Here is a 15,801-nt window from a genome sequence, read left to right on the forward strand (position 1 = left end):
AGTCACCTTGAAGGCGCCCAAGTTCGGCCAATCGGCAATTCGCAGAGCTGGCAGAGACTGTAAGGGATCAGCAAACTATGCTGGAGACCCTATTAGAGTCTCAGGACAGGCTGCCCCCTACCACCGGGCAGCCCCATCCCCCACAGTCTCGTTCCCTGTCCCCTCTGCCTACACCACCTAGCCCAGAGGGAGGAGTTCTGGGCGCTAATGCAGCGCAGCATGCAGCTGCAGCCACGGACATCCCATGGCTGGCGGAACAGGAGAGAAAGGGGAACCACTTCCTCCAGCAGAGAGGGCACCCACAGCATGCATTTGGTGTGCTCATCCTGGGGCAACCTAGCGTCTGTACCTTCAGCCTCCAAAACAGCATAGTCTCTGCTGCACACTGCAGGAGCCCAGGAATCAGGACTAGGTGCATTCCCCACTCCTGGGGAAAAGTGGTGCAAAGTTCCACTTTCACAAAGGGGGATAAGGACCCAACCTACCCGTCAAAGCCTTGCAGAACAACTGACGCGATGCTAAAGAAGGCATATGCATCGGCAGCACTGTCTGTGCGAGCAGCAAATGCCATGGCCATACTGGTACTCTACCAGAGCCAGTTGGTAAAGAGGTTGCAGAAGAGAGCAACAGAGGCAGACACAGGGGAGCTCCAGGTGGTGGCTAAGGCGATGGCTGACCTAATAGGGGGAGTTAGGTCAGGCATCAGGGAGGTCGCTGGCGGCGATGGTGGCCGCTCACCGGCAGTTGTGTCCAGAGTAGACAAGCAGGCAGAGGCATGGCAGGGGACCACCGCAGGCCAGGGGTAACCGGTTCTCCAGCTGGAGACCGAGGATGGAGCCTAAGGAAGACCTGCCCCTTCCCAAGCCCAAGGAAGACCGCCCCTGAGGGGCCCCAGCTGCCACCAAACCCCCCCACAACCAGACTGACCAACGGCAACGACCCATGGCAAGGCTGCACCCAGGACTCCTGGGTGCTATCGACCTATGAGATACGGAAACTCTCTACAATTACGCATAGGTCCACCACCCTTAAAGGGTGTACTCCTCATCACCTCACCATGAGGGCGATACTCCTTCAACAGGAGATCGACAATCATTGAAGGAAGAATGCTGTACTCTTGGTAAGTCCAAGCGATGCCCTCAGTGGCTTTTACCCCAGGTACCTCCTGGTCCCCAAAAGGGACGGTGGTTTCAGACAAATTATGGACCTCAGGGTCCTCAACTTATTCCTCAAACGGAGTGTTCCTGGGGATCAAACTGAACTCTGTGATCATGCTTGCCTCACTGTCGGAAGACAGGATTCGGTTGTTGGAAACCACACTCTCCCTGTTCAGAGGACACTCTCCTACAGGTCAAACTATATCAACGGTTGTTGGGGCTGATGGCAGCCACCTCGAATCCTTCCACTAGGGCTGCTGAGAATGCGCCCGCTTCAAGGCTGGGTGAATACGCTCAAGGTGCACCCGGTTCGAGATTGGTACCGGCTGGTCAGTGGAAGGGACATTGGCAGCAAGTGCACATAAATGTGCAAGATCTGCAAGCAGTGGGCCTGGCGTTATCGCATTTTTGCCAGCAATTGGCGCACAAATATTTGCTGGTCCGGACATTCAACACCACAGTGGTAGCCTACATAAATCACCAAGGTGGCCTGCGCTCACCGGGCCTTCACCACGCAGAGCACAGACTCCTGTCCTGGATGCACAGAAACTTACGCTCCATCAGGGCAGTTCACCTCCCTGGTGTGGACAACAAGGCAGCAGACCTCTTGTCCAGAAGAGCTCCAGACAGCTGCATCCTCAAGTGGTGAAACAGATTTGGGAGAGTTTATGACTGACACGAGTAAACCTCTTTGCCACAGCCGAGTCCACTCATTGTCCCCTATGGTTCTCCATGGAGAGAGATGGGGGGGGGGCCCCCTGGGAGTAGACGTGCTAGCTCATCCCTGGTCACGGGCTCTTGTATGCGTTCCCTCTGCTACCATTAATACCCCTGACACTAGAGAGGATCAGGGTGGAGAGAGCACAGGTTCTGCTGGTTGCACCCAGATGGCCGAGACGATCCTGGTTTGCTCTCCTCTCCGACATGTTGTCGGATCAGCCGTGGCAGCTCCCGCTGCGCAAGGACCTCCGGAGCCAAGCGGAGGGGCAATTATGGCACCTGAACCCAGCCCAGCTCCAACTGTGGGTCTAGCCATTGAACGGAGCCGTCTATTGGACACCTGCAGGGCTGAGTTTGGAAATTTAGAGAATGCTGGCTGGTCCACATTCCTTTCAAGCTCCTGGGTGTAAAGAGGATATTGACTGGCGGTGGGATCGGGAATATTGTTGGGGAATTGCTGTAGAGAGGGAACATAATTAGCCAGTCTAAATTGGGGAGAAAAAAACAGGGTAAAACAATTTGCACACAAACACTACCTGTGCTGTAACAAAAAGAATGTCTTTGATATAGCTCATCTTTTCAGTCCCTAGTGGATAGTAGGCCACACATACCATAACAAGAACTTTAAGCAGTTTCAAGTGAATAGTGTTCAGGAGGACAGTGATTGCAAAAAATATTCTGCACTGAATTTGTCAGTAGGTTTTGATTGGGAAACATGGATCTGCCACTGGATGCAGGGGTCTTGTGTGGTTGCGTTTAAGTGCCATCTCTGCTGATAGGAGCACGCTATTCCTAGTTTAACTCTAACACTGTCGCACTCGATCCTGCACAGCAATGACACTACTTTCTTTCTTGATCTTGGTTCATTAGAAGAAATGACCCGGAGCAGTGGAGTGTGAACATGGGCTGTTAGGGTGAGCTAATGTTCGCAGAGGAACATCAAGGCAAATGGTGTCGCTGGATAATGCCTTGCACATTGGTTTTACCATTATACTTAAGCACAACATAAACAGCTTGATATCTACTTGCATTATACTGTAAATCACTGTGATAGGTAAGACAATGAAACTGTTTCATGAAGCTCTTCATCACTGGCTGTCTTTATCCTACACATTGATACATGAATACCAGCTGTGTTTAATTTCTATGTTAATTATCCCCTGCTAGGGATGCATATCCCCAGTAATGGGGATATGGTGGAAGCAGAGGTAAATACTGTGGCAGAGTAGGGGGAGGAAATAAATGAAAATGTAGTCCTGGAGGATACATCACTACATCCCCCAGAATACAGATTGGCTATTAAGCCAATAATGAGACACACCTGTCTGTGATCAAGCAGGAGAGTGTATATAAAAGCAGGGCTGAAATGTTTGTAAGTTGTCTGTGGGAAGGCTGAAGCCTGTGAAGAGACCAGTGTGAGGGTAAAACTTTTATGAAAAGGTGCGATTAGGTAACTGGTTTTAAAACAAGCGAGTTTAGTTACCAATAATTGGCTTGGCCTTTGGTTTGATAGCTAGAACTGTTAAAATTTGGCATTAGACTTTTGTTTTGTGTTTTGAATAAATATACAGACACTGTTTTGTTTTTGTAAGGACTACTTCTTTTACACAAGGAGACAGTGATAAAGGTCCCAAACGTGGCAAAGCAACCCCTACTTTGCCACAATACATATATAGATATAGTATGTCATACTTTTTACAGTACATATCTAGAGAACTGTTTGGGGAATTGTGATTAAACATGCAAAGGCCAATCTTTAGCATAAGCTACTGATAGTATTGTGATCTGGGGATAATATATCAATATAATAATATTATAATGTAGGGTGTGAGAGGGTAGCCGAGGGTTGGCGTCTCCAGACCAGATAGCTCACAGGTAAATCTTGTGGTGTTTTTATTTTAAAAAATAAATACAATATTTTAACAAAAAAAAAAAAAAACGCAGAGCAAAATAAAGGTTTAAACAACAAGTCTTGAACACAAAACACAAATGCAACACGTAGGTCAGGCTGGGCGTAGCCTTCACTGATCCTACCAGCAGTCTTTTACTTTCAGTTTTGTATTTGCTTTTCTCTGCTCACTCTCATTCTCTCCTCTTGAACACCCCACCTTTAACACAGAAAAGCTGCAAGATAATATACTTGTGACCAGTTCCACTGGAACCATTTTTAAAGTGGGGGTGCTGAAAGCCATTCAACAAAACTATAACCCCTTTATATGATGGAAGCCATACAAAGTCAGGGGGTACTGCCGCACCCACAGCACCTAAAATAAACAATACATATATTTACAAGCAGGGCTTTGCCCCGCTAGCTTATGTGCAGGGCTATCTCCTGCCCTGCTACAAGGGGTATTACTGCTATTCGGTTCTGATGAAACTTGGATAGGACATACTTTAGTAAGTTATTTCCTGTGGGGTATATGGGGCACCTGTATTAACTTTATGGTGACTTCCTTTTTCGTGATATACAGTAGCTGTGACAGGGATGTGGGTGACCTAAAATTATAGCATTGCATGTTGCATGTATTTGATATTTCTGATTTGTGTTCTGACCACCGCAATACCTTTCAATAAGAGGCATAGCAATATGTGTGCTGCATCCTGTCAAAGCTGCATCGGCAGGCAGGGGACTTTGCTAATGAGAAATACTGTTGGTCTGGTACAAATTTGAGTCATTTGTCATGAACAGGTCAACAATGTGGGCTTTGTTAGGAACGGATCTGGTGTGTCAAGTTCCTCTGGGGGGGGGGGGGGGGGGAGTGTATTATAAATGTAATTCTAATAACAAAGCACAACAAAAGTACCATTGACTGTTGATATTGACACCAGGGCTGAACAGAAGAAAACCAGTATTGAACTGGTTAACCTTTCTTCTAATTGAGAAAACAAAGAATAGGCTTGCACCAGTTAATTGACAATTAATTAGACATGATTAATTTCTACAAGAGGTGGAATCAAGGGCCCAAACTAATTTAAAACTGTTACTCATCCATCAAACCACCTGTGAGTTTAATTAAATGGCCAGAAACAACTTTTATTTGGGAAAGAGATTTGCTTTACTAGATTGCAGAAATTGTTCCTAATTAACGCTTCCCTTCTAAAACTAAACTGCGGCTTGCATTCAGCATTCCACAGGCTTTCATTTTATTGGGCAACGTTCTCGATTTCCTCATTTGTATGAGGAATATAGACCTTTCTTTCATAACTGTTTACTCCCCAACTCTACCAATACTAGCAGTAGTCTACCGAAGTGGCTACCTCCTACTACCTTTTGTCAGTTGGTAAATTTAATTAATTTATGCATGTATGTATTTACAGTATGTATGGTATGTATTTATTTAATGTCAGTGGGTGGAATAGTGTAATAGTTTTTTCAGTGTAGTTTTCATTTTCACATCTTCTAGTGAGATAATCAGTGATTTTACTTTTAAGATTTTGCACTGCAGCTCTGAGTTCTGTAGCTAATGAAGAGCAGTTATTCATGTTTTCTCCTGACACCAGACAACCTCATGCCAGAGGCTTACCTTTTCGTGCAGCAGGTTTGGTAAAGTGAAAAAAAAAGTAGAAGCAGGTAAAAAATACTATAAAATAATATAAAACTGGAAGGAGGGATAACAGGATCAGAAATTCTTTTATAAACATATTAATAATCATGAAGCCACTCTCTGCCAGTACATCTAATTAAGTGTTGGCTCATGTACGATAGACGAGCAACTAGTAAAAATCAGAAATGAAATAACACCATTAACTATGCACTGCTTTTTGAATCAGATAATGTGTACAGTTCACCCTGTCTCTTATGGCATAACAGTGTTGTCTTGTTTCGGTTGACAGAACCGTTCAGCTTTGCTGTCTTCTTGCCACCCAAAGTTTTAACGAGAAGACATTCCATAATAGACAGGGTCAACTGTATATATAAACTGCTATACAAAACTGTTAAGTATCGCTCCTGCCCTCAAGTGTTAACACAAAGGCATTAGCTGAAATGTTTGTCAGTTTGACCCCTTTAAAAAATTTAAAGGGGTTACATGGCAAGGCGGCCTATACATTTTTTATCACATGTCAAAGGACAAGCGATCAGGTTTCAGTAAAGTTGTGTAGGTGAATCAGAATCAAGTACTTGAATTGGAGGCTGTTCAGCTCAACATTTACTATTTCATAACTGTACAGTTTAAAATGGAATAAACCATACATGCTGTTATTTTAGATTAAAATAGTACAAATTGTTGCAAAAGGGGCATCGTTTTTATTATCTGGGTAATGTAACAAGGGATCCATCCATTAGTGATCAATTAGGAATGATTTATCCTGAGAGAGATACTCTGCCTTTCTCATGAATACAAATAACCATAATGATGACCGTTTTGAACTTGAGTGCTAGCAGTACCTGTGTCTTCCCTTAAAGTTCTTTAAAAATAAAAATAAATGTGAGTGGGACTGTCTCTTGTTTGCTTCTGAAGTATTCCAGCAACCTGCTTGCTTAATGCTACACTGATGGTAAAATGAGAGAGGGAAAATACTCTAACATCACATGAGGGTTTACTAATTGGATGTTTGTACTATGGATTTTGCGTCATTAAATAATCAATGAGCTACATGATTAAATTGATGTAATGTGCATTACTTAAATATCAGTATTTCTCATGTGGATGTTGTACAACATGCAGTACAGTCACAAGCTAAAAGATTTAGTTCTGTACAGTTACAAACCGTATTGAATTGTCCTGGATTGTTTTGGGGATTTGTTCATGAACAAAAAAAAAAAAAACATGTCAGTGCTGTGTTCAATTACCTGTAATGCAAGGTAAAAAGCTGGTTATGCAATTTTTTGAAGATTTGATCATTCAAAAATGCAGTTAGTTCAGTTATGGCTGCCACCCACCAGACACGATGCGATTGTTCATTGGGCGACGAGATACTTTCACAGCGCCATGACCATACACACCAGAAGCGACACAGAGGCGATGACACATCTGAAAACTGCCAGATCTATACAACTATTAAAAATGGCTACTGACAGAACTGTGACTCCAGTCTGGTACATATTTGACAACATGATTTGGAGTGTCTTTGACGGTATTTCAACGTATATGGTAATAAATCATACACACCAGGCTTATCCAGTTCCTTTGAAATGGACACCAATATATTGTCTTTCAAGTCTTTATAATTGCAATGGCCTTTGTCATAAAGCCCTGGGTATTTTTCCATGGCAAGTATTATTGTTTCTGCCATCAGTTTGGATACTGCTTCACCTTGTTAGAACACGTGCATTAAAGCTGGTTTTCTGATTGGTCAATTGCCTAGTTGTCTCGTGGGAAGTTGCAAAATATAGGCTTCAATCCCTTTTATGTAGCATCACTCCAGTGTCACCCTGGTGTCACTCCCATGTTGCCTGTGGTGTGAAAGACACTTATCAAAAGTATAGGTTCTATTGATTTTGTCGCTTTGCTGCACAGTGTCCCTTGCCATGTCACGTCTGGTGGATTGCAGCCTTCACACAAGGCTGGCAGTAAATGATAATGTACTAAAATTAGGGTTCTGGGTTTGTTTTTGAGGAGAGCATAACATACTGAAATACTCTACTCAATTTTTAAAGTAGCATTTACTTTTAGCCAACTGGTTCTTCATTGAGTAAACAGCTTGGTGGTAAAGATACAGGCTTTGCTGCTTTGTGATAATATTCCATGTGATTGTTGTTTCTCAATTGTGTCTTAAACCTTAGGCCCCAAGTGTAAAATTGTGCCAATAGGCTGGAAGAAAATTCAAATATTGTATTTGTAAAACTGAATTTATGAACATTTTTAAATTGTACATACAAATATAATTGAATAATTACAATAATATTTGATAGATATGCTTTCCATCTAACTCATTCACTCTCCTATTGTTTGCCTTGATATATAATGCCGTTATCACACAAAACTAAATTTGTGTTCCAAGTCTAACCCTTGTTGGTAACAAACTAATCGGCTTTGATTATCAGTGCAATTGTGTTAAGGGGCACACTGTTTCTTGGTTTGGCACATTTAAAATGTAGGTTTCTTTTCCTTCTGCAGATCCCGCAGATAAGTTATGCTTCAACGGCCCCGGAGCTAAGCGATGACCGGCGGTACGATTTCTTCTCCCGTGTGGTTCCTCCGGATTCCTTCCAAGCCCAGGCGATGGTAGACATTGTGAAGTTCATGGGATGGAATTTTGTCACCACCCTGGCCTCTGAAGGAAGTTATGGGGAGAAAGGAGTGGAAGCTTTTATCCAGATTTCCAGAGAGGCAGGTGTGTACGAAACGAAAGCGCAAAACCATGTAATAGAATTGACTTGATCAGTGCACTTTATTGATTCCGAAAAAAAAGCTTTCAGTGTAAGTAATGGCTTTTTCACTATGGATTTTCTAGAAAGAAAATATTGGAAATGCAATTAAATGTTTTAATTCCAGTGGGTCACATTCTTTTGAAATAGTTCACAAGGGAATGGCAGAATTACTTTTGATTTATTCAGTTTTACACTAGAATTGAAATGATAAAATCAATAGATTCACATAAACTACTTTTGATGTCCACTTTTGCCTAAGCATATTATTACAAGCCTTCAACATAAAGGGTGAGTCATACAGTATTAGTTGTGCTTGAATAAAACATTGCAGGTAGCATCAGTAGACCATTAATCAAACAGTAAACCGACAATGGTCATATTTTAACATGATTGTAGTACTGTAAGTGGGTGGGTAATAAAACAGCACCAACTCAATAAATGCAGTGAAAACACTGAGCAAAGGCAGGATTATGGCCAGCAACGTCTGCCAGTCCCCTCATCAGCAAGCCCCAAGTAATAAAACAGAAACTGGTTACAAAGTCAGGGCTTTATAAGTGATCACTACCTGCTGTGCAGAAAACACCTCAGGAAGCCTGGGTTCCACAAAAATGGCTGTGGCTTAAAGATACAGGCCTCTTCTGCTACACGTACAAGGGAGGATGGATTCTGCAGCTGTGGATGGCTAGCTATAAGGTTATGCTTGTTCTTGGAGTTATTTGGGGATCCTGAAGGGCTCTGTTGGGTATGACAGGTATAGTCAGCTTTCACAAGTGAGAAAGTGTTGATCATGTTGTGTGATCAGGATACATGCTCAGTTTAGTTCCTCTTTTTAACAGACCCCATGGTATTAATATACTCTAAATCCAGGGCCTGGTTAGGACATTTGTTTTCCATTTTACTGCACAAATGTGCAATGGTGACGGCCAGACTGTTATACTGGTGAACATGGGAAACCAGAAAAATGACAGTTAATTGCAGTTAATTTCAATAACGGCATTTTGATAACTGGTGCCCTGTTTTTTTTTTTTTTTCTGTGTAGGGCGTAAACCTATACAAATAATGTTAGTATCTTTTAAAAGCTTGTTTTTATGGCTTGATTCTATGATGTCTTGGGCTTGGTCTTTATGACCCGTGGTAGTGATCCTATAGCCATTCGGTGCCTCCACCTGCCAAGCTTCGTTGCCATGTGATGTTTTTGTTTCCATAGCAACACTGCACAGTATTCTACTGCCTTAAACCGTTGAGTAGCTAGACTTCTTTTGACTTCAAATCAGTTACTGAAGCTTCCAAAGACCATCTGCTGTGAATTCGGGCTCTGGCTGCAGATGTTCCTTTTCCACAGTCAGTACAGCATCTTTACATCTTGACTGATTCGCATCCAAGTCATAATGGACACTGCTCTTCAAATACAAGCAAAAGCAGGATGTATAATTTAACTATTACCAGGCATACATACCGTGTGTCGGCTCTGGCATTTCTATTCTGTAAAGTAATTGTGCTATTCATTATTACGTGTTGTTTTACCCACCTATAGTCAAAACGTTATAGGCAATTATGTACTGATTACAGCATGTCACTGAAACACATCCACTTATTAGTCTTTTCTTAATACAAGATAACCTAGAACCAGTTATTAATTTTGAGATGCAGCTTATTGCTTCATTAATGACTTTTTAATTATAGTACCCAGTTCTGCAGTTCCGGTGTTAAGAAGGGAGATGGATTACAATTAGAAAGCACTTCAGTCTGGGTCCAGGGAAATAATGAAAATATAATATCTCTAAGTAAGGTGATTTTCACAGCTTAATGTTCATTACTAATAGCAAACTGGAATATATATTCAAAACGTGCTTACAGACATTTCCAACCAATGCATTGTTTATTTAAACATAAACCAATGCAGGCTGTATTTGAAGCCTGGCTAGTAAACTTGAAGAAATTAAATTCTGTGCAGATACTTAGCAATAAGGTTACAGGAAAGCTAAAGATAATTTAAAGCTACATGCCTGTAATAAAGAATTAACAAGGATATCGCACTATCCAAACAATATCCTTAGAGCTAAATAAAATGACGTAGAGCACAATACATGCAGTTAATCTTGCCGAAATGTGTTACCATAATTTGTAGGTCTCAGTATGTAATTTATATCCTCAATCCATTTAAAATATTAGATACTTCCTCAATTTTGAAATGTTCCCCCATCCTGGTCACTTTCTTAAAGCTGAGTGGATTGCAGGAGCTATGTAATTTATGGATCTTGACACCAGTTCAAAATACAGCATATGTAACACTGACAAAATATTTTTGAATGGCAAATGAGCTACAGTCCTAAAATTTTAGGTAAAAGGACGCATAGCTCCTTGAGTTGAACCAGGTGCCTTTTAATCCCATACAAGCTTTAATTTCTAGTGCTTTACTAGAGAAGAATAGTAAACCGATCAACTTTGGAAGCACAGAGGAATTCAAAAGGAATAAAAAGCAATGCATATTTTTATTTTACATTGCTTTTTGCTTTACATCTGCCTTGCTATTTTTTTTTTTTTTTTTTTTTTTGGTGCAATCATTCCAAGTTTTCTTTTCCTTAAATCTACCTTTACTTGGCTTTGGGCTTGTCTGGAGATTACAGACTATCTAATTCCAATCAACTCATAAGTGTGACCTTTAAACTCTGTACGCACCCTAAACTCTACATTGATATGGACTGGGAGAGTTTCACATTGTCACATGATTGAATGGAATGAGCAAGATTGTTCAGTCCCCGTTCTTCCCATGTCAAGTGCACAGGCAGGTAAAGGCAGATTAACAGAAAGATGATAATAACTCAATAAGCACAGAGTTGAAATCACTCAGAATGATTGCAAACATCAGAAACATGAAGGGAAATACATATGCAGTACATTGCAATTACACTTGGTTACCTACTCTTTAAATAGAGTGGAGTGTGGAAACAGACTGAAGAAAGCACCTAGGGGAAAGCACAGGACAGAATTGACCCAGCTCTTAAAAGATCAAGGCTATATGACCTGCAGTTGAAATGGCTTCTCTTTACATGTTGGGGCTGCAAAGGCACCAAAGTGCAGACACACATTTCTGAAATACTGAAGATTTATCCTGGCAGCCCAGGTTTAAGTCTTCGGTCTACATAGCTACAGCAGTGCAGTAAACAAAGTCTTGGAACACTTGGGCTTTGTAGTCATCATTCACAATTTAATTGTTGATCGACACATAGGCCTCTGTAGAAAGTGCCTGGCTTTACAAGACTTAACTAATTAATTTGATGTAGATACTAGGACTGCTGCAGAATGTGGAACCTCACAGGCTGTATAGAGAAACCATTTCACAGCTGTGGGGAATTAAACATGCTATTAACCTTTTGTCAATTTCCTGTAAGAAAAATAACTCCTAGTTGGTACAGAGGGAAGACAGTGCCATTAAGAAAACTGTATGCTGTTTTCAGTGTGTAAAATGTATTGTACAGGTCAGCAAGGCATTACAATATAAGCACTATACCTATTGGTTCCGATTAAACTGATCCTTGCATGATAAAGCACATTCCGTGTTAAGTAATTATATTGTATTTATATTAAATTAAAGGATTACTTGAAAAGCACATGAAAATACAATTAATTACTTGAATGTGTTATGTTCTTTCTATTTGTAAGACCTTTTTCTCAAAACCCTTTAAACAATATTTTCCAGTGACAGTTAAACACAATTTAAAAAACAAAACAAGAATGAATAAAATAAGTGAAATATAAATATATTTTATATATATATGTGTGTGTGTGCGTGTGTAGGTAAATGTGTGTATATGGAATATGTGTCATATTAAGCTTGCAAACTGCTAAATGTTTTATTTGCAGTCACTCAACAATGGAGTGTTAACAATAAAAGGTGCACAAATCTAAGTACTGTATACTCGATATAGTTGGTGTGCTCTAGTATGGTAATATGCCCATTGTGTTAAACATGAACCTTTAAGTGAGCTCTAAAAAAGCTGTCTTTTAAAAAAGGGATTTGCACTAGCTAATGTGGGTCATATAGCACTTGCAGGAATGTGATTTTGTATTGCATTAAATCACATCATTAGATAAGCTACAAGATACCCTCTGAGTTGCCCCTTAAGTTTTTTTGTTTTACACATGAATTGGGTGTCAGTGTTATTGTGTTGTTTTAATACCACATGTATCCTGCTTTAGGTAAGGCAGTGCACAACATTTAGATTGCATCTGCATTCTGGTCTTAAGTCCTGCATAATGGTTCTTTGATACATTTTTAATCATGCATCCACGCAACAATTACTAATTAATAAAGTATTTCCGGCACACAGTACCTTCAGGAATTGGAATGTGACAAATTACCATATTCATGAGTCAAGCTTGTAATGCATTTGACAAACAACTGCAGGCTCATTCAGCAAGTAATGTTACATAAATTGTTTAGCAAAGACCCTCTAAATATGATGAGGTCTGTTGCTCAGAAAAAAAAAAAAAATGACAAAACCCTGCCTTTGCAAATCTACCAAGTTCTTCTGCGATGTATTTTGTGTCGGTTAAAAGTGGATTTAGCAAAGCCCCATTTGGAAGAATTTTTTTAAAGATAATTTTCAATGGAAATTACTGCTTTTAAACAACCTGAGGCCATATTGATACAACTTTTTTGAATATATATTTGTCTTCATTTTTATGTGTTAAAGTCCTATAGCATTTCCTGACAAGGTCACCCGACAGCCAAGCATTTGACCTTTTTTGCCACACTGTCTTTAAAGTGCTATAAAAAAAACCTGTTTGAGACAGCAAAACAAAAGCATTTTTATTTCCAGACCCTTGCCAGAACACATTACTACATTTGCATGCTGACAACACATTTAAAGTTATGGATAGATAGAGTAAAACAAAAACCACAGGCCATTTACATATATAATCAAAGTGTTACATGTTTTCCTCGGCTCAGAGCTTAGGTTGCCATGGGATCATGATCACATTATCATTTTAACCCATGTAATGAAACAGTTGGGGGGGAAAAAAATAGACAAATAGTCTTGGAGTTAATGTTGTGTTAAATGTGTTTTTAATCAAAATATTAAGCAGCATTGTTTTCCTCTCAACTCAATGTGTATTTCTCACCCACCTCGCTGTGTTAATACAGAATCATTCATAACTAATTGTTAAAATGGAAAGTTAATTGATGTAAAAATCTAAATATATTTGTCAAAAAGGCTTTAGATATGGCAAATTGTGTCATGCCTCAAGTTTGTTTTGCTCCTTTTTCAAGAATACCATTTAATCAAAAGATCTGTGAAGAAAGTCAACAAAATAATCTTTAATTCTATGTAGAAATTCGATGTTAATAAATATCAGTGATATGTCTTGCATCTTAAATATCTTAAGTGCAGTTTTCTTTTAGTGTCTTCATGCATGGATTTTATCAATACTAATTATGTAGCAAGGGGTACTTACAGTGGACCAGCAAAGGGACTGAGTGAGTTTAGAGCAGGTTCTAACAGAGCAGTTCTAAAGGTGATGGTCTTTAATATGGTACAGCAATGGTATCAGAGTGGTTCCCCTAGTAACATCATTGTCAATACAGGGTCATATGAGTGTGGATCGTCGTTCTTCAGCAACTGCTATTCTGGTCAAATACCTGATAAGTCTTAAGAGACTTTCCATGCCAGGCACTAGCCTCCAGGGTTTAGTAGCTTCATAACATCTGCTGCTTGGGGTTTGAGTGGTTCTTCAGTGTTTGCTTCAATACTCTATTTGCAGCATTTTATACAAGGTAGAAATTGTGCTGCTATATCAAGACCTCTGTGCACTAATTGTTCCAAAGCCATGGTGTTGCCGTTCCTAAGGATTCCCCAGGTTTCCTATATAGTATATTAATAATACCCCAATAGGGAAATGGGTCTGATACTTCAAATCAGTGAGTCCAGCCCTGCAGTGCAGAGGTCCAGCCCATTATGGTTGAAAGTTAATAATGGATTACTGTTAAGCTTTCCCTGCTGTCAAAAAGTCTATAAACTTCCAATTCATCATGTTAGTGCCTCATCACTGTGACCTACACCAAGACAACATCCTAAAAGATGTGTGCCACTGAAATGGATTACCTTTTAAGGACAAATCTGTGACCCATTTAAGGCACTAATACTAAATTGTCTATTTGGGAAACTGAAAGGAAACATGGCTATTATGTACAGATTTATAACGCTAGGGGAATGCAGAAGCAATGCTAGGATTCCGAACTAAAAAGTGTTTGCTGTATCTTTCACATACCTCTTTATAGACATGCATACTGATAAATCCTCTCCTGATCACTTGTTTTATCACCAAACTCCTCAATAATGTGATGCAAGTTATTTTATTACTATAGCATCTCAAAAAGCTCTGCAAATGTCTGTGATATTCTTTGAGCACTGTGTGTGGAAGCAGCTACCTCCTTTGTTTATGTCTGCTTATCTCTGTGTGGTGCAGCTGCTAGGGCTATTGCTCGCACACCCCTTTTTTTTTAGTTTCATTTGGCTCCTATTTGTCTCACTTGGCCATTGAATGGTTTTCTTGGCTTTTTCCAGAGAAAAAAACGACTAGAGACCTGTGCTTTTACGTCTTTTCGATGATGTCAAACAGGGTCCGACATTGGACTGGAAAGGGTTAAAAACACGACCATTCACATTGGGATCCTTGTGATGAAAGGCACTATAGCAAAGTGCTTCAGACATACACACACACACACACACACACAATGAACAATTAAACCATTATATCAAAAATAGTCTAAAACAGAATTTGATAAAACAGAAAAAAAAATAGATACAAAATTTAGTTAATTGTAAAATCTGAAAAATGAAGATAAAAAGCTAGTTTATAGAAATAGAACAATTAAGAGTCTAAAACAAAAAAATCCATTACATTAGAATAAAAAAGGACAATAATAAATGCAGTTTTGATGGTAAAATAGGTCAAATAAGAAAAAAGCTACCTTGTAAAAAGTTTTCAATCTTGATTTAAAAAACAGTATGAGGCCCAGCTTCCCTGACTGAAGGCGGCAGAGCATTTCATAATTTAGGTGTTTTACAAGAAAAGGCCCTGCCTCTCGTATTATTTGTACTCGCCCTGTAATAACCAGCAGCTCCACATCCTGTGATCGAAGAGTGCAGTTAGGCGTATACAGGGTCAATAATTCTTGAAAACAACTGGGTGCTAATACATTCAGGGCCTTCTAAGTTAAAAGCAAAATCTTAAAATCACAACCTCACTCCCATTTTTATACCAGTATAAGACATGTTGTGGGCTGTCCCTACTAAATTTCAAAATGCATCAAGATAATTTCAACCGTGTCAAGAACATGAACAACCATTCAGTAAAATCTTTATTACCCAAACTCCTTGAGACCAGGGGGGTGTTTGGATAATCGTATTCTTTAGATAACTTGAATTACAAGTGTAAAATTGTTTTAATGACTTTCACAATCAAGAAACCTTCTACAAAAGATTTTCATTCAGTCATTTTCTATAAATACTGCAGTGTTCTCTGAATACCAGAGATTAAGGCATGGCAAGCATATTTTTTTATGACAACGGGGCAGAAGAGCACAGCCCACAACAAGACAGGTTA

The 15,801-nt window shown here is 39.9% G+C and overlaps 1 protein-coding gene across 1 annotated transcript in view; it reads left to right on the forward strand.

Moving 5' to 3' along the window:
* LOC121329356 (metabotropic glutamate receptor 7-like) overlaps window positions 1-15,801 on the forward strand; it is a 240,011-nt gene that overhangs the window by 67,557 nt on the left and 156,653 nt on the right. Inside the window, exon 2 of the mRNA XM_041274925.1 lies at window positions 7,937-8,153. Coding sequence (XP_041130859.1) covers window positions 7,937-8,153 — 217 coding nt within the window. The remainder of the gene's footprint in view (window positions 1-7,936; window positions 8,154-15,801) is intronic.

This window comes from Polyodon spathula, chromosome 16, assembly GCF_017654505.1.
Source record: "Polyodon spathula isolate WHYD16114869_AA chromosome 16, ASM1765450v1, whole genome shotgun sequence".
Classification (NCBI taxonomy): domain Eukaryota; kingdom Metazoa; phylum Chordata; class Actinopteri; order Acipenseriformes; family Polyodontidae; genus Polyodon; species Polyodon spathula.